The sequence below is a fragment of the Cadophora gregata genome (genome assembly GCF_030347475.1).
Source record: "Cadophora gregata isolate MNR1 chromosome Unknown scaffold_4, whole genome shotgun sequence".
Classification (NCBI taxonomy): domain Eukaryota; kingdom Fungi; phylum Ascomycota; class Leotiomycetes; order Helotiales; family Ploettnerulaceae; genus Cadophora; species Cadophora gregata.
The window spans coordinates 2934157-2956501 of NW_026695927.1; the positions used below are offsets into that span (position 1 = coordinate 2934157).

Sequence of the window (22345 nt, forward strand, 5' to 3'; positions counted from 1 at the left end):
GAAGACAGCGATGCAAGCATTAGCCGAGGTAGACGCCGCATGGACACCGCTCATGGAGGATCCATGGCCGGAGAATCAATTTGACGACCAAATAGAAGGACATGAGACCCAAAAATCGATCGAGGAGACAGATACTAACACACGGTCACGCCGGCAACCTTTCCGGAGGTGAGTTGAACGAGAAACAGGTGGAACAGCCCAGGTAACAAATGATAGGCCGCGCGCAGGGCGAGCTTGTGGGGTGAGTGCTCCGTGATCACAAATCATTTGGATACAAAGCTAAATAAGATCCTTAGTCGTGCCATTCTAGACGGGTCAGTTTCCTAGACAAGCAATTATCGCATCCAAGATAAAATGTTAAAGTGTATACAGATAAGATGTGATGCCGGAAGTCACGGTCTACCATGTACGAACTGCACCGCACATTCAGTCAAATGCTTCATCCCGCCCAAGAAGAAAAAGACAACCGAGAGAGTATCAGTCGGAGAGATGTCACGGTATGCATCTATGGCAGGAGCCTTAACCAAAAGTTAAAATCATCATCCTAACATACAAACCAAGTAAACACCGCGGCCGCTACAACCCCTCCAAACCCTGGCTGGACATCTCCCCATCAGTCGATCCTCCACCTCAAGCTGAGACTCCACTCCCCTCTCATCTAGAAATAGAAGACAATCTCCGCAGTCTAGAAGACAAAACGATATTCACAGGTCTCTACGCCGCAATAGCAAAACAGAACGACACAATGTGTTTCTCACGGAAAGACTCCATCGACATGCGTGCTGAATGCATACAGAATATCTCGCAAAGGATATCCTCTGAGTACAGAATCACGGATCGGAGAGAGCAGGATGAGTGGGAGCCAGTACTGGCGTTTTATGAGGAGGACGAGGAGGAAGGATGGATGGATAAAGGATCAAGGCCCACGCCGGCCCCGACCGGGATTAATGTTGAGGAATGGTAAGCTTACGAAATCCAAAGTTTGAAGTCAAATGAGCTAATGGATAGGTCTAATATTGTTGGGTTACGTTGATGTCACAAGCTGGAGAGACTTGATCTATCTCGCTCTGGGTTGGCTGTTGAGTTCGCGTCCCCATCATGACACGCGATTCCAAGATGAAAATTGAACAAAGGAGCAGAAAGCCTCCAGATCCCGGCAGCAAATCATCGCCTCCATGGAGTGTCGAGCTTTGATCACAGATCGTGTTGCCGAAGAGCTGTTTGGGAAACAAAGCAGAGAGCTGGTTTTCGTGGGATAAAGTCACAAGAGCTGGTCCCAATCCAAACTTTGTACATGGGTTCAACGCGAAGAAAGTAAATTCCACAGGCGACATGACTTCATCAGTGCCCTTCTTAAAATGGACATTTGTTACTCGCTCTAGTGCAGTTTGTGGTCAAAGCGCAGGAGACTTGTAAGGTCACAATAACATGTGTTTACACAAGGGTCCGGATCCCTGGTAGCTACGTCAAGACGAAGCCTTACAAACACTTAACACCTCTTCTCGAACTACTCCGTAGACCTCACACTCGGCGCATTCACTTACCTTTGCACCTCCGTGGTAATAACAAACGCAACTGTCGTAAACAGCAAACACCAAATCACATAAACTACCCAATGCTAAAGCCCGCCATGTTTTAAAACTACCCTAAATAGCCATAACAAGAACCTCTATGCTATGAGGAGTGCTTTTCCTAGGAAAGAGCTATGGCTCTGGATCCCAAACGACCCGAAGATCCGAATCATTCGAACGAGCAAGACTTTCAAAGTCACGTGATTCGTGTACATCAAGGTGAGAGCTTAACGCGAACATCCCAGGCAGTTGACAGATGGGCGATCTGCCGCACAGTGGAGGCGGCCTATCCCGTGGAGAAAATCCTTGACTGAACAGCAAAGATGGAGGCCGCGAAAAGTCTTGGAGTATTTTAAGAGGAAGGCGACTAGTGGGGAAAACCCAAACCACAGCAATAACGAAACGAAACGATAAAGCTTGTGAAAAAGATAGCTATATACATATTAAGTTCGACAGAGGATCAAGACTTGATAATCGCCTTCAAGGTATTTATTCGAGCTGATGACGAGACTTCGTCCTGTGTGCTCAGCCCTTCGAGGACCACCAAGGCCAATTACCAGAAAGCAAAAAAAATTCATGACAGTTGATGTACCCTTTGAAGTCTTCGATGGCCAGTCATAAACACACAACAATGGACTTGCATTCCGCGACAGTATGATTCCAGAGCCAAACTAGGGAATCCACCACCAGAAAAGTCTCACCACGTGACGCGTGTTTGTGCCCCACCTGTGCCATACGGGGTTTTCTATACAGACAACGACTATAATTTGTCTACATTTTATCTGTACCTATTTTCTAGAGTAGCAGAGTACAGACAAGAATCAAACAAAGCCTGTAATAAACTTGTCAAAAAATTGCAGACAGATCAGCATATCAACGGTAGATAAAAGAGTTTAGGCAGCTTAGACTTTCTATGTTTTATGTTAAACACAAAGTTAAACACAGACCTTTTACACTTTCAGAACACTTAGAAAAAGGAGGGGGAAAGAATACCTGCTTAGAGGGGGCAGACTTACCTGGAGGGGGGAGACTTACCTGGAGGAGGGAGACCTACTTGGAGGGGGAGATCTCACTTTAAAGGGAGACTTTACATTGGAGGGAGACTTTTGAGAGAGACTTTGGAAGGAGAAAAAGAAGGAGGGAGCGAGAGAAGGAAGGGGTAAGAGGAGGAAGGATTTTCAAGGCTAGGAATTATAGACAGAGTCTGGATATCAGCTTGAGTCAGAGAAAACCCTAAAAATCCGGAAAATCCAATGAAAACCAGAGAATCTAGCTCAGAAGGATGCAGACGATCAACTAAATCACAGAAAGAAAAAAAATGCTAAAATCACCTGTTTACAGAAAGTAACTGTAGGAAGTACAGTCTGTGGTCTGTCAAACAAAAAACCCTCTGTAAAGGTGCAGCAGGCATTTCTACCTTCGTACATAAGAGTCATCACGAAGGTAGCTGACCAAGAAGACATCGTGAGCGCAGGAATAATCAAGGGTTCATCAGCTCCGTAACTAGGCAGAGCGAGGCAGCAGCAGAATTTTATAAACATTCCAGGCTACGACGCCGCATCTAGACTGTTGGTTCCCAATAGCGCACACCTATTTTTAGGCGAGCCCCTTTTTTTCCTCACCACCCTTAGTGCCAAGCGCTCGTTTAAGACCCCAGCAAGACCCGCTGCAATATTTCCATGGCTACTTCATCTTCAACATCACTCTCTCTCTCTTCTCTTGATCTCGCGAGATATGTTCGGCTTTTTAAAAACGTGCCTCTACTGGATCATTTCAATCGCCGTCGGTCTCTTCTCCATTTTCTTCGTTATCGGCATGGCAGCACAATGGAGGGAACGCTCGACTGGTCCGCAGCTGAGGGGCTTTGACCCTCAAGATGCTGAAGAGACGGTTCGTACGTATAATATCATGTGATATCCGCTACTTCTCGTTCTAGAAAACTGACAATTCTGTAGCTGCGGGACCGGCATATGAGATATTGACTCTCAATATCTTCCTAGCTGCCGCCACATCAGGTATCATGCCTGGTGGGAACAGAACGGAGTTCCCAGTCTTCCCTCACTCGGAAATGCCTTTTTTGGCACAGAAGTATGAAGAATGGGCTCCTGAACCGTTCAATAAATTGCCTGCACCACAGGGCATATTTGGTCCTGCGAGCCCTGTCTCTCCGGCACCAATGATACGTTGGATGCATATCCTAGGAGGGTTGGACGACATCGTAGCTATGGCTTTCAGTGGGCAGATGTTTTCTACAAATGTTGAACGGAGTTTCAAAGTTGTTAAGACGAAGGTTGGTTGTCTTCCAATGCTCTATTCAGCATAGGTTACTGACAGCTCAGGTCTGGCTTGGAATCGTACCCGTGACCGACGCACGATGGAGAGCGAAAGGTCTAGATGCAACGGACAATATCGAAGAAGCACTCGCGATCATCAATCAAGTTGTAGATGTATTCAAACATCTCGCCAAGCCCGAAGTTCAAGGCGACCTGCGAAACATCAACATCAAACTCTGGGCTGAAATCGATGTCTTCCAAGACGCGTGCAATGCCGTTCGCACCACGAAAGGCGAGCCTGCACCAGAATGGAGTCTCACCAAATTGTGGGAGACTTTTAATGAGTAAGAACCAAGTCTTTTTACCTGGTTTCACGATATTTATAAGTATGCAGACACCATTTCAAATATATGGAAGAACAAGCCCGCTCCTGGGCCTTCACCCACCTCAAAACCCTCCACAACATCTGGAAGAAAAAATTCCTCACCACCTTCCAATCCGGCCGCATCCTCAACGACACCCAAGCCACCGTTCGCATTGACCACTACGACATGATGATCATGCGCAAGATCCAAGAGCTCCAATTCGAAGCAGATCTCTACATCCGGTCCCGCACAGACGGCTTCATCACCGCAAGCCGAGAGATCAACCCTGCTTTGTCCAAAATCGACTCCCCGAAAGAACAGCTGAATGAGATTTATAGGAATATAGAAATTAGTAGAATTTCGGCAATGGAGGCCGCTTTCATGACGACGTCACAAGCCAGGACGCAGCACAGACATCGCGTGGCGCCGGTTCCGGCTTTCTTGGAAGAGCCAAGTTTGAACACGGATCGCGAATTTGCACATAAGGCATTACAGCCTGAGATTGAGAACCCCCCGGCTATGCGGATGGAGCGTTGGGTCAGAGAGCAGATGGATGAGAAGGTAGAGCGATTCGGATTCGTCATCTACAGATTAGCGTACGAAGGAAGTGATGGAGCGTGGAAGCAATTTTTGCGGAAGGTAGAAACTGGTATCGAAAGTGGACTGGAAGGATTGATTGGTGTTAATGGGATCAAATCTAAGATGACTCTGCATTGGATCGATGGTAGAGAGGGGAAAATCCCAGAAGGCGATATCAATGCAGCGAGAAAGTAAGTTTTTATGATCACATTCCGAGTACAGAGCACTGACAAGCACTAGGGATTTCAAGTCCATCTCCTCTCTCCCCAGTTTCCCCACCGGCCTCGCCCAAAGCAAATTCTTAGCCATCACCCCCGACTCCCTCTTCTCCTTCTCCGACGCTAGGGAAGGCGATCGCAAAGGCGACTACAGAGGCTTTCTCCAAGCGGTCGACGCGGATTTCGATCCTTCTAAAGAAGAACAAAACAGGAAAGCTAACCCCAAGGGATACGATGGCTCGTTTAAAATCATTGATCAGTTGGTCTGGACGGATCTTTTTGCAGTTTCTGTGGCGTGTCATGCGCAGACGATGCAAGATTATTGGGCATTGGCGGCGCAGCATCCGTGGGGTGTGTACGTGGGACCCACGACTGGTGTGAGGAGGAGACAGTGGAGGGAAATGAATGGTGGGTTGGGCTTTATGCTTGAGGCGAGTAAGAAAATTGCGGATGAGCGAGCTGGTAGGAATTGAGAGTTTGGTGAGAGTTTATGATCCCCATTGACGACTAGCTGATTTGTATATGGAGAAGAAATTTGATCCAATGCTATCTCTCCATGCAGAGTAACGAATTCGATTTAAAGTTCAGTTGTACTTTCGATCTCTAAACCCCCCAATAAGCTCCACAGTTCCATCCCCAGACTCCTCATACTTCTTCCTCGAAATCTCCGGATTCAACTGCAGCGTCTGCTTCGCCTTCACCCACTCCTCCATCGAAATCGGCTTATCAAACTTCGGCTTCACCTCCGCCTTCTGCAAAACAGGCGAATCCAGAATCGGATTCAAAATCGTATCATTATGCGGCCTCGCAAAGTACAACAACCCCGTCCTATCATACCCCCACTGATCCCTCGGCGGCGCCACAACGCGATGCACCGAACTCTTCAGCCACCCTCCCGTCAAATGCGATATCGTATCCGCCAGATTCACCGTGATCGTTCCCGGCTGCGCAGAAACATACGTCCACTTCCCATCATCGCCCAGGATCTGCAGTCCCGCAACCGGCTGCCGAAACAGCAGCGTCACGGTCCCCAGATCCGTATGTCCAGTCGACTGTCCATACCCACTCGCCTCATGCTCCTCGGGAGTCCGCTTATGATAAATCATATACCTGAAATGATCCTCGCTTTTCTTCTCATACGTATGCTGCTTTACCAAGTACTCCTCATCCGGCAGCTGCAAAATAATCGCAAAGAGTCGCAAGAGCGGCAAAACAACATTACTATGCAACGCCTTGGAAAACACCTCAATCTCATCTAGATGCGCCTGCACCAGATCCGGCAACTTATACCTCCCCTCGAAATCCTTGGTGAATTTTGGAATATTGAAAATCTCCACATTGTCCTTCGCAGCCGAGACTTTTCCCCGTCCAGGCCGCCTCCAGCCATTGTAATCAGCTTTCTCATAATCGATTTCATATTTCTTTTTCTCCGAGATGGGCAGAGAGAAGAAGTTCTTAGCGAGCGTGAACTGGTTGTCGATTTGCTGCTGGCTGAGGCCGAAGTTCTTGACGTAGAAGAAGCCCACGTGGTGGACGGCGTGGGAGAGTTGTGAGGCGAGATGCTCTTTACCGCCTGGTCGGTGGTAGTCTCCTAGATCGAGGGTGACTAGTTCGGCCCAGGGGAGGGACTCTTTGGTTTCTGGTGGGTGGGTGTAGGGTGTGAGGTTGGAGTAGTCGTATTTGTGGGTGTCTCCTAGGCCGAGTTGCCCGGCTTGGGTGCTGCTTTGAGTGGTTGTTGAAGACATTACTTGATGAATGCGGGGGATAGACGGGAGTTTAAGTTTCTGAGCTCTTTTTGGGATGCTCAAGACATATATATTCCTTGAAGTTGTCTGTTATCTTTGATGTTTGTCAGCTTTGTTGTCCCGCAATAGCTTCCCCGCATGTCGCCATCCTGTCAAACGTCGATCGTCAACAGTTGTCGTACTTCTAGCTGCCGCTCTTTCCGCTCAATCCCACTTCTTGACATGGATTCATCAGAAGTTGATATCCACTACAAGTTGTCGTTTCACAATCCTTGAGCTGTGTTGATAGGCCAAAGATACTACGATAAGCGATTTGTTAACTTCCCTACCCCGCGGTCTATGGTAAGGCTTATGCATGTATTGCGACAAAGATATGACCATTCCTTTTCTGGCTTATTAAATTGGATGTTGAACACTGGCAGGTGTGGGGTTGAAGCTTGGGCGTAGTGGCGTTGCTTCCGAGAAGCTTGTTGAGAAATACCGTCTTGGTACCCGACTACGGGCACTGGACGCTAGGTAGTGAGGCTTGGAAGCGAGCGATAATAGAAGTCAAGCCTTGATGCCTGAGAGGCAGGTTGCTGAATTTTCAGCATCTGTCGAGGAGGTCCAAACACTTGAGAACTTGATGCAACGATGCAATGGAGAGGAATGATTACTGACAACAGGGCTTAGTCTTCTCGGTCCCCGGTAAAGTATGAGGGTATATGCATAATGATGGAACCATTCTTCATTCATTATCGATCTCTGGTAATAGGGGCTGTCAAGAGGACTATTCCCCTCTATCATAAGCTCAATAACGTCGTCACCAACTCCCCCGGCGTCCCAAAGAAATCAAACATCACAATCCCCAACCGCTTCTCTTTCATCATCTTCAGGAATGGCACCAACCTCTGATTCACACCCCCAAGCGGCGTGTACTCCGTCCCATTCCCCGTCGCCATAATCCTCGGCGACACACTCGGCACCCCAGCATTAAACTCCGCACTTGCAAATGTCCAAAACAAACCATTTCTATCCCCACTCGACGCCTTCCTCAAATGTTCGGTCGTAGCATTAAACTTCGCCTGAATATTCGCCTCCGCACCCTCCCCGGCCAGCGCCCCAGTCTCATAGAAATCCTCAATATACGCCGTCAGGTTCCTCTCCTCATTATACACCAACTCAATATCCCGCCCATTATCACTCCATTTTCCTGCAGGAAAATACACACCAAACATCTTCTCCTCATACTCCCTCGGCAAAGCATCCAGTCCAAAACGTCTCAACAACGTGATCTTCCCCCTCGCTTGCCCCAGCGTCCCAAATACATTCTTCTTTTGCACGAAATACCTCTTCGCAGCATCACTCATCAACACGTCAAAGATCGCTCGCTGGACAGTTGCGTTGTTCCGCGCGTACCTAGTAGTGGAACTCTCATAGTTCAAGGACATCAACACCGCTTCACTAGGATGCTCATCCAACCACCTATAAAACCCAAACAGCACATCCTCCACCGTCGCCGTCTGACTCTGCAACGCCTGCGAATGCCAAAACACCAGAGTTGAATTCGTAACATCGAACGCAAACCTCAAATCGAACACCCGAATCCCTGCATCAAGCATGGAAATTATCGGGTCTTCTTGGCAGCGGAATACGGATGCTGGGTAGACGGGCTGCCCGCCGAGAGATGTGATGCCGGAGAGGAGCTCCTGGGTTGATTGGCTGTAGTTCCAAGTTTGGGTGTCGTGCGTGCCGGGGAGGGTCATGTGTGTGAGGGGCGTGGAGTCGGGTTGAGATTTCATCCAGGTGGAGAATTTGGAGGTTGTTTTGCGGTAGGGGCCGAAGATGGGGGAGGCGTCTTGGGAGACCTTCTGGAGAGCGAATTGCGTGAGGGGGTTTGAGGATTGGGACTCGACATTGCGTGGAGAGTTGGGAGTTGGTGAAGCTGAGGATAGGGGTGTGAGAGATGAGAGAAGGAAGACGGTGAGGTATGTGAAAAACATTATGACTGATGAGCGGTCAAAAGAAATGATCATCTAATGAGAAAGAACAAAAGACTCTTGATGCGAATGGCATCTCATGTATTTATACAATTGACAATGGAACGTGGTACTGTTCTGTGCATATGCAGTCGGGCAGTTTCCCACTTTTGAGTTACACGTGGGACAGAATCTTATGCGACTCGCTGAGATGTAGCTTCCCACTAGGTAAGCATGTACCTGATCTAACCGAATGAAGATCAAAACACCGATATTTGGTCGATTTCAGTATACTTTAGTGGAACCTGGAAACAAAAGCGTCAAAAAAATCTGTACAATGTCGAATCATACGAGATATACCTAAACGTGAACATGTTAATAAATGAATAGAGAATGGAGGGTTGAGGAAGAGGGTAAACTATAGGTACTGTTCAATGGTAAGAAACTCTGCCCACGCCAAAGGATTGGCCACCCTATGTTACATATTAGATACGACTTACTTACAAGTAAAACCCAATTAGAAGGTGATGCCTAAATACCAAAGCTCCCGCAAATATGAATCCGACCAAACAATCAAACAGCTCCTAATGCTCATACCCCAACCCCTTAACCAACCTCTCCGTACTCGTAACCAGCGCATACGAAATCAACATCCCCATCGCCGCACTATGCGTCTCCTCCGCCCCCCTCTTCTCCCCCGAGACCCAATCCACCATCCCATAACTCGCACACGCATCCCCCACAACCACCATCCTCAACCCCAAATCCGCACCATGTCTCGTCGTACTATTAACACATTCCGCTCCATCCATCCCAATCACCACAACCCTTCTATCATCTCCATAACTCTTAATCACTTCTGCAAGCTTGGTTTCAATAAATGGACTGCCTACGTGCTTAATGAATGTGGGCTCGCCTTCTTTGGGTGCTGCGCAGGCGTGAGGTGCGAATGTTGAGGGATATTTGGATGAGATGGGGTTATTTGGCTCAGTGGCATCGTGGTAGACGTGTAAGATGGGCCATGAATTTGAACGCCAGATATCAAGGAGGGAGGCTACGTTTTTGGTGAGATCTGGGGTGGATCTTGGTCCCCATTCTTCTGGACCTTCAACAAGACCATGCTGGATGTCGATGAGGAGGAGAATTGCAGGCTCGCTTGTGCTTGTTGACATGGTTGGTTTGTGTCACTGGAAAAGAATATCTTTGAAGGACAAGAAAGGGCGGGGTGCAAGCGAGAAGGAGTGACTTGAAGAAGGGGGTCTGTCACGTGTTTGGCGGGGTAATTTTTAACCGCAGTCGTGCTTTCTTACCTTTCATACTAGAGCGACATATCCTCCCTAATCAACAGCTCCAAGGGTCGCGAACTATGTAGATTCTGCATCTTGAAACGGTCAGAAATCCGCATCTGATTCCGTTTTCAGCTTCAACACACTTGCTCGTCCTGACAGATCGAAATCAGGACCCTTCACTCTCACAAGCTTCCGAAACTCCTCAACGCAATACAGTGTCGTACTGACGACGGAAAATATAGTCCATGTTCAAGAACCAAGATCCTCACGATAGTATCAAATATCAGATGTGATCTCGGCAAGCTGTCTTTCTTTCCTATGTTCATATGCAGATGCAAAATATATACAAGTTATCGAATAGAAGTTTCTGTCCATCGCCTCAATTGAAACGATGCACAAGGTACATGAACCTCAACCCAGCCTCTGGAGTATCCTCCGCCTCAGGGCTCTCCAAGCTTCCCGTTCAAACTGTGTAAACTCCAGTCGAGCTGGCAGTCGGCTTGGGTGGCAGCGTCTGGCTGATCGTCACTGCACCACTATACAAAGCTGGACCCGGAATGGTATAATTCGTGAACTTCGAGTACAGATCGAACAGAATACCTGGATCTGTTGGCTTCATGAAGGTTGTCGCCAACACACCATTGGCCAGCTTGTCAGATCCAGTGCCTGTTATGGCAAGGTTGAAGCACTGTGGATAATCTTGTGCTCCGTTCGACTGGCCGGCAGCATGCAATGCTATAATCTCATGACGAATAACATAGTTGCCAGTAGCGATATTGGCAGGTATGACGGAAGTCCAGCTGTTGTTGTTGGCGATCAGCTGGTCGGTAGCCCAGTATCCGTTTGTCATCGAAGTCGGGTTCAAGAGCCCAACGGCAGATACCTTCGTCCAGAGAAGCTTTGTCTTGTCCACTGTCTCGCACGGTCCATTGCAGTTCGCCAGATATTCGATGACCGGTCCTTTGTGAGAGGTTGGCCATGGTGTCCACTGGAACTCGATCTTCCCTCCAGCTTTGACTCGTGCAGCGGTCATTGCATTCGTGGCTCCAATGTGGCAGATCACGTCTGGCTTTGCGAATGTGTCTGGAGCGATGAATGCATTGGCGAGATTTCCGGGAGTCTTCCAGCCTACAGTGACAGGAGCAGGCGTGATGTACTGGTACGAAGGATTGTATCCATCATAGCTGGTCAACGATTAGTATTGTTCAACATCCAACTCTCTAAGAGTAAAGAGAATGACTTACTAAACCCCATCAGCAACAATCCCCGAAACCGTCCCATGCGCCACAACCGTCGACACCAACCCCAACAGCGAAAGCTTCGAGAACATATTTAATATTCTCGTGTTCCACAAGCACAGATATATAACCCAGGATGATCAACACTTCAAGTGAACAGCGAGATTTACTTGAGACGCAGTCTCGATTTTGCCCGGACAGTAACACAGAGATCGACTTTCTTCTCCCAGGAGCCAACACCGGCAATATATACTTATAGTGCCAAGCCGCTCCATCATCTGGTTCATGGAAGATATCCACGCGTCACCTCCCACTTCACCTCACCACCTCATCATCTTCCTTCCATTTCTTTCCAAACGGAAGTGTCCATCCCCCACCAAAAGTCAAAGCCATATGTACCTCTCGCATACTTCCCCCATCCCATGACCTGACTCACTCCTTGATATCTTGCAATTTAATCTATTCGGCTCCCTCAACCAGACACATCGTCCACCTATCACGTTGTTCAACCTTCAATTCCACGCATCGAGACTTCTCGGGAGCCCTCCGTCCGTGTGACGATCTGACGACTTCTGTTATAGTATAGATGAAGTAAGTGCCGGGGTCTGTGTTATGTACCCCAGCTTTTGACCGACTTTGTTTTTCCCGACGACCCGTCGGGAGTGAGTTATGGTTTTAGCCGCAACTCGTGGGGTAAATGAAGCTTTCCTGGCGTGACTTGGGACCAACATGCTATGATCGCGTGGAGATAACTCGGACTACAACTTTGTGGACAAGATTATACGGAGGATTTCTGGATGCATGTATTGATTGCTGGCGGAAATCCTCCATTTGATGTCCAGTCAGGAGGAGGAGAGAAGCATAACAGACTCTCGGCTTTCCCGGTGTGAAATCTTGTTTCTTTTGGACGAAACATTTCTGCAGGTGAATACAATCTTATCATCCTCCGGACCACTCCAGGCTCTTTCTCCCCACAACTGTCGATCAGCACCTGCATGTGCAGTACGGAACAACCACGTGATCCACCCCCTCACTACCAGCAGGCTTACAGGAGATAGGCTCGGAACGGGCGATCTGCTTCCGTAGCGAAGGAAGCTTAACTTAACATTAAATCTACGAAAGGTAATGTGCAAAATCCCTAGCAGAAATTAATTGTGCTTTGTGAATCATTACCTCCCTGAAAAAGCTGAAGTGCCGAGGGATCTATCTACGAATCTATTGAAGAAACAGTCGGTTCGGGGGCCTGTTATCCGCCAAGAAGCATTCTGTTTGGTGTATCGAAATTTTGGAGCTCATCATTGGTTCTCAGGTCTGAACTTTCACCTTTATAGTCATGTCTTATTAAATTCGCAGATAGGTATAGGTAGGTTTCTATCGAGCACGTGTTCCGAAGCTCACTTGCTGCAAGTGCCACTCCAGCAGAAGAAAAATGAGCCCGATCGCTGAGTCGTAGTAGAGAACCGTGTTTATCAACGTTCAAATCCGCATACTTTTAATCTCTTTGCTTTTTCCTTCTTTCATGCTTGCTACTCTATCTGAAGCAAGAAGTAACAAGGAAGTTCGATGAACAAGAGGCCCACACATGGTATCAAAGCTTCTGCGTTATGGCCTACATACACGAATACTTTCGTGAAGGATTATCGACAATCTGAAGTTAGATATTCCGTGCCCTCTCATTAATTGAGCAACGTCCCAGTTCTTGATTCGTGTTCGGTTTTCATTGCCCAACCATCAAGTCATGTTCATACGATATATCCTCACCCACTCACCATCTTCCATAAGCTCAGGACCTCTCTGTGACAGCCAAAGTCAAAATGCACAAAGTTCCATTTGATTACAGTCCTACTGGCGCAAAGCTCATCAGCATGTCGTGTTTCACATTCACCTCAACATCGCTCATCGCATGGCTTCCCAGAACCAGTCAAAGCGAGTCATCTGTCGCAGGTTGAAAAGACAGCCCATCCTTGTCTACGCTTCGAAACCATCGCAAGATCTCGTCCAATCTCAGCCAAGACCTCACAGAATGCGTTGGCAGCAATGCATAATGACGGAAAATTGATGTAATTGGGACCAGAGGTTTTTCCTTCTCACCGCATTTCGCAGTTGGTCAAAAATCAAGGAGCGATTTTGAAAACTGTGCTCTCTATATATACATGGACAGAAAGCACTCCGATTTAGCCGGCACTAGAAATATCAATACGGAGCCGACCTCTTTACGGAATCCTTGTGATCAGCCGTAATCTTATCAGCAGATCGAGCGAAGGAAACGTGAACTACCATGGCCTCCGAAAAGATCGCTTCTGTGAAGACAAGGACGGATAAAGTCGTACTAAATCGCAAATTCGCACCATGTTTGACGCTATTTACGGCCATCATCGCTTTCTCTTTATCACTTGTAGTACTCCTAGCAGCTGGTGACAACAACCTTCGAAGGTACGATTTACTCACTGTAAGTCTACTCCACATTTCTCTAGCTCATGTCTACATGCTCAGAATACATAGCTCAACACATCAACCCTCTTCCAAAATGCCATAAAAGTCTCAAACACAGGCTCAACAACCCGCCGCTCTCTCCCCCTCCTCGAAAATGACAGTATTCCACTTCCTCAAATGACTGGCCGAGCTATAGTACCAACACCAATTCAAGCTCGCCAACTCCCATCACCATCAGATATCGAATCGTTCTTCAGCTCTATCGGGGCAGGCTTCACGTCAGCTCTCAATCCAGCTACACCATCTGCAACAGGCACGGCCAGTTCTGGAGCCACAAGTACAAGTGGAGGTGGAAGTCAACTTCTGCAAGACCTCGAGAGTCTATTTCAGAACCTATTGGGTACTGCAACGGGAACTGCAGGACAGGAAATCGTCAACGTCGTAAATGGTCTTGTTTCTGAGGTGCTGGATGCCCTTGGTATTCAAGATTGGTATAGTCTGTATATGAGAGAGTTCTGTAGTGGGAGCTATACACCGAACTACAATTCAGCCAATGCAAAAAAGCATACAACTAAGTGTACCCCATTCGGTAAGCCATCACCCCTTTTAGTCTAGGCGTTCTCCAACACAGAGAAAAAGGAAGTATATATACTGATATTCATCTCAAAACCATAGACCAAGCCATCCCCTCCATCCCCACCACAAACTCCACCCTCCAACTCGGCACCACCATAATCGACTTCTCCGCTCTCAACCTCCCCGCCAAACTCTCCTCTGCAAAAAGCTCCATAACTTCCATCTTCACCGCCATCTTCGCAATCCAAGTAACCGGTATAGTCGCCTGCGGACTCCTCATCGTCCTCACACCCCTCCACATCTTCCTGTCTTTCTTCCAACGCTTTATTTTCCGCCTTCTCATCGCAGCACTCGCTGCCATCGCCACGATCTGTTTCGGCTTCATAGCTGGCATTGAGACGGGAATTATGGTTATTATTGATGTGCTTGTTGATGGGCTTGGTGAGGGATTGGGCATCGAGGCACAGAGCGGTGGAGCGTTCCTCGCATTGTTGTGGGTGAGATCTGTGTTTATGAGTGTGAGTACGTTGGTTTGGTTTGGAAAGTGGCATGGGGATCGGTATGTGAGGAGGGTGAAGACGGATTATGTTGTGGAGAGGCAGGTGGTGAAGGAGGCGAAATCGACGGATCGCTTGAGAGGGGCGAGGGGAGAGGGGGAGGAGGGATCGAGTGGGAGTGAGGTTGGGAGGGAAATATGAGGTTTAAATTTTCAGCTGGACTCAGTAGGCAATTCGTGCCTGTCTATTCTGATCTCTGATTTCCAGATTTACATGGTGACAACTGGATCCGCCATCGGCATCACGTCTCTTTTGGTCTTCTACTGCCAGTGTACACCGAAAGCCGTGAAAGGGGACGCTTCGAACAGAGACAGGGAGACGGTTCAAATTCAAGTCAAATTCGATAAATGATCAAGGTTCATCGTAATGTTTTCTGAGATTGTGGCTAAAGCTCGTCATAACCTCAAGTATCCCCTTTGTTTGCCAAGCGTTAGGCGAGGCCAATCCAGCTCCCTTTGGCTCTCCTCAGAACAGTATATACAAATATGCAATATTTACATCGAATTTCCGTTAAATCGTAGTCCTCATAGACACTGCTCTTACTCCAATCCATTACTGCGGAACTTGAATACGATCAATATCAGGGGCGTTGCCTTGTCCAGACAAGCTCTGGATCTTGATGGTGTTCGAGCTGCCACTGGTGAATCCACTCAACCGCACTTTGTAGGCAGGAAGAACATCTCCATACCAATCATAACCAGACAATGGGAACAGAACCGTCACACCGGCACCTCCGTTGACACTGATGCTTGCCGTTCGCACGTTGGGGACGCTCGAGCCAAGGTACTGCACCTCGCAGTTGATGTAATCGAACAGCACATCAACAGTTCCCTGAGAAGCCTTGACACCCGTGAAGGTCAAAGACGCAGTTGATCCATCCAAGAGATTGCCGACCTTCTTGCCACCAGAGCATCCAGCACAGTTTGCGATAGCTGCACCATTTGCAAGGGTTCCAGCCTCGGCTTCAATAGTTTGGTACGTTGGTGTCGTTGTCGAGGCCGATTGGATAGCAGAAAGTCTGTAGACCATCGATCCGTGAGCTGGAACATTCTGGCTTACCGATGTAACAGTTCCGAGGTTGGATCCAGCCCAGAGATCTCTGGCGCTGGCTGAGTTGATTCCAACAGCGCTCAATGGGACGGAGATGGTTCGTGCGGTGTTGGAGTGATCAACGATCAACAGGACCTTGCTACCGTCTGCAAGTGGGCCGAGGAAGATATCGTAGTTGTTAGAGAAACGCTGGACGAGCTTGACTGGCAGTCCAAGCGCATCCTGGTTCACGGCGATCAAATCCTGGTTTCCCAGAATGGCAGCAGTCTGTGCCGACATACTTGGGACAGGGGTAGAGATCATCAAAGCAGACTTGAAAGCTGCCCAGACGGCGAAATGAGTCTTCTGCTCATCGACAGTCATGCCTGGATTCCCCACCTCAAGCAAATCCATATCGGCGAATTTATTAGGACCGACGAGGTTCTTGAGAGCGGCGTGGATGGCTTGGTTGTAGATACGGAGAGTCTGTGACCATCCTTGCGCGATGTCGTCCGAGATTCGGAACGAGGTGGAAACTGCTGGTGCCCATGCAGTTGGACCTTGAAGAGTGTTTGTCGCTGTGTTCTGGTATGGAACACCCCATTGGCAGATGAGCATGTTGGGAATGCCTACGTTCTTCAAAGCGTTCCACATTGTTGCGTATCTGGAGGGGAAATCGGTACGTGGGTCCTTGGGAGCATTGTTGTTGGGGTCCACGAAGCAGTTGTCCACCTGTTTGGGAATATTTATTAACTTTGAATAGCACGAAAACAAGAAGGGTATTTGTGCTCACCTTAACATATGCCGTGTTCCACGCAGCGAACATGGCAGCATCTTGGGTCTCATAACCGAGTGATCCCGGTCGATGAGGGTTATAGTTGGTATCGCAAGAGTATACACCCTGATCCGTATACATGCTCCACTTGAATCCCAAACTAATTGCGAACTTACTCAATGGTGAGATACCATTGGGGAAGCGAGAGCTATCGTAGGTGATCGAGCCATTTGAGAGACGGTTAAATCCCTGCCATCCGCAATCGATTTGGAAGAATTTGTAACCCTTGCCGAGGAAACCCTTATCCGACATTGACTGGATTGTGTTGTGGATCATGGTCTCGTTGGGCGAGCAGGCCACATCATTGTAACTGTTGTAGCCCATGATTGGGGTTTGGGCATTGACGCTTCCGAGCAGCATGAAAGCTGCCGGTACTGCAACGCTGGATTTTGTTGACCAAAACATTGTGATGGATGTGGTAGAGATGGCGATGTGACAAGAGGTTGAGGATATACCAGAGAAAATAACAGTCGTCGCCGTCTCCTTTTATAAAATTCCTCAAGTACCCTTGTAGATCCAAACATTCTTTAGAGTATCTGCCAAAAAATATTATGGACGCGCACCAATTGCAATACGTATTATTGAGCTGTGGTCGCTCTTCGGCTTCGACATCATCGAGTGCACATGATGTATACAAAAGGTAAGTACCGTGACGCTCATTTACGCGCACCAGTTATCTCATGCCGCTTATGATGTGAAGTCTCCATACGCATCTCTTTCGAGTTGTGATCCGCATCTAACACGAGGTACCAAGGTATTTATGAGCCGATTTGTGGGGTACGCGGGGTATGCGGGGATGGGATCGTCGGATGTCAATACGTTTTCCGAATAGCTTCACTCCAAAAGGCCCAATCTAGCACTCTCCGCCGATCTTGATAGGGCCGCAAAAAGTATAGCGGGGGATCATCACATATTTGGCAGGTGGCCAAACCACACGGAATGTTGCCGTTTGGGGATTTCCCGGGGATTGGGAAGCTCGACAGCTGTCAAGAAAACATGGAATTGGAGCGCAAGTATTGATGCATGGGACGAAATGCGGAATACTATAACAATCATGGGGCTTGGCTCATGTCGCTGTCCCCGTTGATGTGCATATAAGCGCCTGGTGCGCATTGGCATTGTTTCGACTTTGCACGCCGGTGAGAATCATATTTTTCTCGAGGGCATTCGACAGAGAGACCTGGATCAAAAGCACGAAGAACAGAACATTGACTGAAGCTAAGCTAGATTCTGGGTACAAACAAGGCCGAGGCAGAGACAAGATTAGTGGAGCACTCCGAATACTTCTGAGCTAGCCTTTCAGTCCAGCGGACCATTCCTTCGAGTCCAGTGCTACATTATGGGAACACTTGTCAAGTATGTCAAGAAAAGCTGACTCCGGAACTTCAGACCATTCCCAACTGACTTAATGGTGCATGGGGCTCAACGCAGTACTATGAAGTGGTCACTTCAGGCACTGTAGGGAACAAATTTTAGACAATGATCTACAATCTGAAGCATGAACAAACCTAAGCAGTATTTCCCATATTCTCCTAAAATCCAACAATCTTACACTTGAAAATCGGATCAGTATCCCCAAACCCTGAGCCATTGCCCACTGAAGCACATCTGAGAAGCTCATTGTGCATTTCCTGCACCCACGGATCAGAGCCCTCCATCTCCAAAGTAGAAATAATATGGAGACGAGCACTCGGGTCTCTTCTCTTCTCACCTGTAACAAATTGTAAAACCTCTCCAGCCTCGCCTTCCTTTCAAGTCGCTGTGCCAAAATTCTTGCTTCAAACTCTGCTTTCCGTTGCTTGATATCCTCAACCCGCACATTGAGCATCTTCCTAGGATTTGGAATCCTCCTACCAACCGTTTTCTATTCCATATAACTGGCACCGGAAGCCTACTACCTTTTCTAGCCATCCAGGATGCCAAGAAATTCTGTGTAGGAGTCTCAATAAGCAGGTCTGAGCACTGTCCACAAGTTGCGTTATCAGCAGCTACCCATATTCTCTCCAAAGAGAAGCCCTTGGCGGGGTCAATTGAGTATTCGTGTTTGATGTTACCAAATATACTGTATCTCTCTGAGCACATCCATAATGTAGCATTGCAGCCGCACGCTTCGAATAGAATCTCAAATCGTATGCAAGGAGGAACTTTTCCTGCGAGATGAGACCAACATTCTGGAAGGTCTTCTGGTTTGTACGTTTGCCAAGTAAATTCCTCGGCTAGATCGCATTGAGACATTTTGAATTTGTTGAGGGATATAATCCGCTCTATTGATCAAATCGATTTGTATCCCTCCCGAAACTCTGTGATTATCGAAGGCTTTGTACGTTACCATAACCTAAACGCGGGGATTTTTGGTACAAAGTCGTTGTTTACCTTTGTTGAAACCCATGGTACTGTCGAATTTGCTCACATAATCTACTTAACTCCCATCATTTATGGCTTGTATAGGGCTTTGTCTTTAAAACACAACATGCTGTTTGGTCTCGCTTAGGTCAATGGGCATATGTGCTGGAATAAAGAATAGCTTGGCCTGACTTATTCTGAGTTTGTCGTGTAGTCAGTCTCCCTCTGACATGTGATGAGAAGTTGTCGCCTCTCTGAGACTGCAAATCCTTCTTTGATAGGTACTGCCAGAGTGTCACATGATGGCTCTCGTGTGGTAACCTTTTTCAATCCCTCTCCTCGCACTCTAGACCAATTCAACAGACACAACGATAAACCGGTCTATGGTTTTACCATTCCCCTTATCTGCTTTGGTGACTCTGTATTTGGATTCAGAAGTACGGATTCAGAGCCTTCGAGTCAATTGTCATAAGTGTCACGGGATCCGTTCTCAGTCGTTGCTAGCAAAGCTTAGGTAAAGAAAGGTCTGAGATGGAACTGTCGTGACAATCGGTGCTCCTGTGTTACAATAATCTCGAGATATATTAGAAGGTAACATCTCGTAGTAAGATTTCTACAAAGACCAAGATTTGTACCACCAAATCGTGGTCGTTGTTCCTACGAACCCCGGGATTCGCGCAACCCTTCCTCGGGCTGGACAGTTATGGCAGAATGAGATTAGGGACGTATCTAGATACCTCAACATGAGGATCGCAAGAATTTCGGAAGTAAAGTGCATGATGGTTCCACAGCGAGTTTCCTCGCTCAGTAACCTTTTCAGTACGCTTCAAGAACGGACCAAGTTCCTGTGTAATCCATGTTTAAAACTGTCCAGTGGAAACGTTAGGTAAGTCACCTTTCCGATTATACCTTTACCGTCGACGGGTGCTGTCTCACTACCAAGTTACTTTCTCGAGGTGTCACGGTGGCACCCTGAGTACCGTCAATTGTGCTACCACGACCAACCACAACAAAATAGGCAAGCCAAACTCGCTTTGGTGGCCACATCTGAGAAGTATTAAAAACACATGCATCCCTCTTTCAGCACAATTCCGGCGTTATATCAACCCCTTGTAGCCATGCTGATGCTAAAGGACCTCGTGCCGGCAATCTTGGCCCTATCTGCCACGGCTCTGAGCAGCCCCCTAACAGCCGAAGTGTCGCTGGACATCGACATTGGCCATGCGCCTAGATCCTCCAAGGCAAAGTACTTTTCTTCTTACTTTTCTTCTTCAATATAGTACCAGTCCTCTTTCACTAACACTCATTCCAGCGTCCAACTCTTCAATGACTACTTCTGGTCAGGCGACTCAGTGGAATACGACATTCAAGAAACGAACTGCAAGAATCTCGACAGAACTGTCAAATACAAGGTGCTATCAGCCTATGTTGACGACCGCAAAATCCATGGCTGCATGTTCTACACCGAAGACAATTGTATAGGCAGCAATCCGCTATTTCTCAAAGCTCAATCATACCCGCAGATTCCAGACGAAATTGGACTTGCTGCTTCGTTCAGATGCTGCCCTCTTAATCGAGGATCTTCTCTGGCACGAGAGAGATCTCGTAGTCAAGATCTGAACCACGTCAATGTGGACAAAAGCTTTTTCCATACAGAAAACCGACCAAATGGCCAACCAAACGGAACGTAAGTCCACCACCCCCCTCCTTTCCTCAACACTACCACTTCTCCCTCCAAGTCCCTCTTCGCTAACCACAACACCCTTCCAATCCAGCGTAAAACTCTATACCTACCCCAACTTCAAAGGCCAATACACCAAATTCCGCGTCTTCCCAAACCACTGCTACTTCCCACCTCGCAAGCTCCGCAACTCTGTCAAGTCCCTCATCATCTCAGATAAAATCGACTCCTGCACATTCTGGTCTGAGCCTGGCTGTAAGGGTGATCCGTATTGGCTTGGGGCGGGTAGGATCGAGGATCTGAAGAATGAAGGGAGTTCGTTTGTTAGTTTTGAGTGTTTGTTGGTTGGGGATGAGGATCCTGAGGGTGTGGTCGGGGATGGTGATGGGGATGGAGGGGATGAGGGGGGGAATGGAGAGGTAGACAGTCATGGGCTAGAGATGAGGCGAGGGTGGGATGGGCTGGGATGGAAAGATGATGGGAAGGGAGTAGATCTTTGACCCGGAGATGATTCACCATCGAAAAAAAATCATTACCAGTGGGCTGAGCAATAGACAAACGCATAGACAAGCATAAATGATCACCCTTCTCTCTCGAATGTCACCACGTGTTCCAAAAGCCTCCCCCTGCATCAAATGGTTAAGGTTAGTAATGCACCGCTTACCTCCCCAAAACGTACCTGCCTTTCACACTTCACACTTCAAACTTCCTTCCTTACCCATCACCCAAACCCAACACCCCTCGTCCTCTCCCTCACATCCAGCATCGTATTCTTCCACCAAGCAATGCTTCAATCTCCCCATTTATCTCTACAGATTCACCCTCCACCCCCAGGCCAACGCACGTAATACACCAGCTTGACCTAAATATCCCAGAATGATTCCTTCCTGAAGGATTCAATAATCTAGATGCAGAAAAAAAAAATACAGTGACTGCCTTATTTTACTTGTGGAAAAGGTGATTTCTAGGTAAACAGCCATCTCCCAGATGTCACTTGGCGCCTGCCTGCCTTACCAACCTCAGCCACAACACAACAAAGACCTACCTAGGAAACTATGAGACAGATGCCCTACCGAGCACCACCCTCCAAACCTCGCTTCGTATTAAATAAACAACATACCATCTATAAAGCCAAACGAACAGCTGTGAGCCATCTCAAATCGTAAAATATCTACAAATCATAATCCCTACACGCCCGCCCGCCTCCCTCCAAAAGACTTAACCTTTTCAGACTACACTCCATTCCATTGTTGTCCTACCTAGGTAGGTGCTGGCGACGGGCATGTAGGTACAGAATCTGATGAGCGAATGTAAGAAGGAATTCGAATGGATGGATTAGTATTAACTATGTGATTGATTAGACCAGATTTTTCTCTCCTCTCTTTTTCTCGGAATTATCTAAATTTGTTCGCAAATGAAAAGCCCTAGATCACACATATTTGACTCCGCGCCTGACATTACCTCACCACCTCATTCTCACTTCACCTCAAGCCTTGTTCTCCCCGTCCCCCTCCCCGTCTCCCTCCCCCTCCGCCCGATCCTGCTGCTCCGCCTTCTTCTCAATAACCCCCTCCTTTTTCTTCGCATCTTTCCTAAACCTCCCCACCAACCCCCCCAACCTCACCCCCAACCTCACCCCCAACCCCCTCCCACTC

General features: G+C 47.8%; 9 protein-coding genes across 10 annotated transcripts; 4 read left to right on the forward strand and 5 right to left on the reverse strand.

Moving 5' to 3' along the window:
* Window positions 1-10: 10 nt before the first annotated feature.
* On the forward strand, window positions 11-1033 carry CTF1_1 (Transcriptional activator of fatty acid utilization; the record flags this gene model as incomplete). Its single annotated transcript, XM_058504327.1, has 6 exons — window positions 11-168; window positions 217-241; window positions 297-314; window positions 373-497; window positions 562-960; window positions 1009-1033. 6 exons carry the CDS (start codon window positions 11-13, stop codon window positions 1031-1033), a joined length of 750 nt encoding a protein of 249 aa, XP_058361041.1.
* A 2192-nt stretch (window positions 1034-3225) lies between these two features.
* On the forward strand, window positions 3226-5881 carry ONS95_010710 (uncharacterized protein). Of its 2 annotated transcripts, XM_058504328.1 has the most exons (5): window positions 3226-3465; window positions 3527-3861; window positions 3911-4188; window positions 4239-4979; window positions 5029-5881. In XM_058504328.1, the coding sequence occupies exons 1-5, from the start codon at window positions 3306-3308 to the stop codon at window positions 5477-5479; spliced, it is 1965 nt and encodes a 654-aa protein (XP_058361042.1). In that variant the 5' UTR covers window positions 3226-3305; the 3' UTR covers window positions 5480-5881. The 2 variants fall into 2 exon arrangements, with proteins under 2 accessions (XP_058361042.1, XP_058361043.1); XM_058504329.1 differs by having other exon boundaries at window positions 3226-3861; window positions 5029-5545.
* ONS95_010711 (uncharacterized protein) lies at window positions 5591-6751 on the reverse strand (the record flags this gene model as incomplete). The annotated part of the gene is made up of 1 exon (XM_058504330.1): window positions 5591-6751. One exon carries the CDS (start codon window positions 6749-6751, stop codon window positions 5591-5593), a length of 1161 nt encoding a protein of 386 aa, XP_058361044.1.
* A 782-nt stretch (window positions 6752-7533) lies between these two features.
* On the reverse strand, window positions 7534-8766 carry ONS95_010712 (uncharacterized protein; the record flags this gene model as incomplete). The annotated part of the gene is made up of 2 exons (XM_058504331.1): window positions 7534-8095; window positions 8150-8766. 2 exons carry the CDS (start codon window positions 8764-8766, stop codon window positions 7534-7536), a joined length of 1179 nt encoding a protein of 392 aa, XP_058361045.1.
* Window positions 8767-9293: 527 nt separating this feature from the next.
* On the reverse strand, window positions 9294-9881 carry ONS95_010713 (uncharacterized protein; the record flags this gene model as incomplete). The annotated part of the gene is made up of 1 exon (XM_058504332.1): window positions 9294-9881. One exon carries the CDS (start codon window positions 9879-9881, stop codon window positions 9294-9296), a length of 588 nt encoding a protein of 195 aa, XP_058361046.1.
* Window positions 9882-10461: 580 nt separating this feature from the next.
* Window positions 10462-11328, reverse strand: ONS95_010714 (uncharacterized protein; the record flags this gene model as incomplete). Its single annotated transcript, XM_058504333.1, has 2 exons — window positions 10462-11182; window positions 11243-11328. 2 exons carry the CDS (start codon window positions 11326-11328, stop codon window positions 10462-10464), a joined length of 807 nt encoding a protein of 268 aa, XP_058361047.1.
* A 2186-nt stretch (window positions 11329-13514) lies between these two features.
* Window positions 13515-14943, forward strand: ONS95_010715 (uncharacterized protein; the record flags this gene model as incomplete). Its single annotated transcript, XM_058504334.1, has 3 exons — window positions 13515-13685; window positions 13739-14258; window positions 14345-14943. 3 exons carry the CDS (start codon window positions 13515-13517, stop codon window positions 14941-14943), a joined length of 1290 nt encoding a protein of 429 aa, XP_058361048.1.
* A 218-nt stretch (window positions 14944-15161) lies between these two features.
* Window positions 15162-17382, reverse strand: ONS95_010716 (uncharacterized protein). Its single transcript, XM_058504335.1, has 2 exons — window positions 16625-17382; window positions 15162-16563 (listed from the first exon to the last, which is right to left on the reverse strand). The coding sequence occupies exons 1-2, from the start codon at window positions 17069-17071 to the stop codon at window positions 15355-15357; spliced, it is 1656 nt and encodes a 551-aa protein (XP_058361049.1). The 5' UTR covers window positions 17072-17382; the 3' UTR covers window positions 15162-15354.
* Window positions 17383-20280: 2898 nt separating this feature from the next.
* On the forward strand, window positions 20281-21244 carry ONS95_010717 (uncharacterized protein). Its single transcript, XM_058504336.1, has 2 exons — window positions 20281-20696; window positions 20785-21244. Exons 1-2 carry the CDS (start codon window positions 20464-20466, stop codon window positions 21188-21190), a joined length of 639 nt encoding a protein of 212 aa, XP_058361050.1. The 5' UTR covers window positions 20281-20463; the 3' UTR covers window positions 21191-21244.
* The last annotated feature ends 1101 nt before the right edge of the window (window positions 21245-22345 follow it).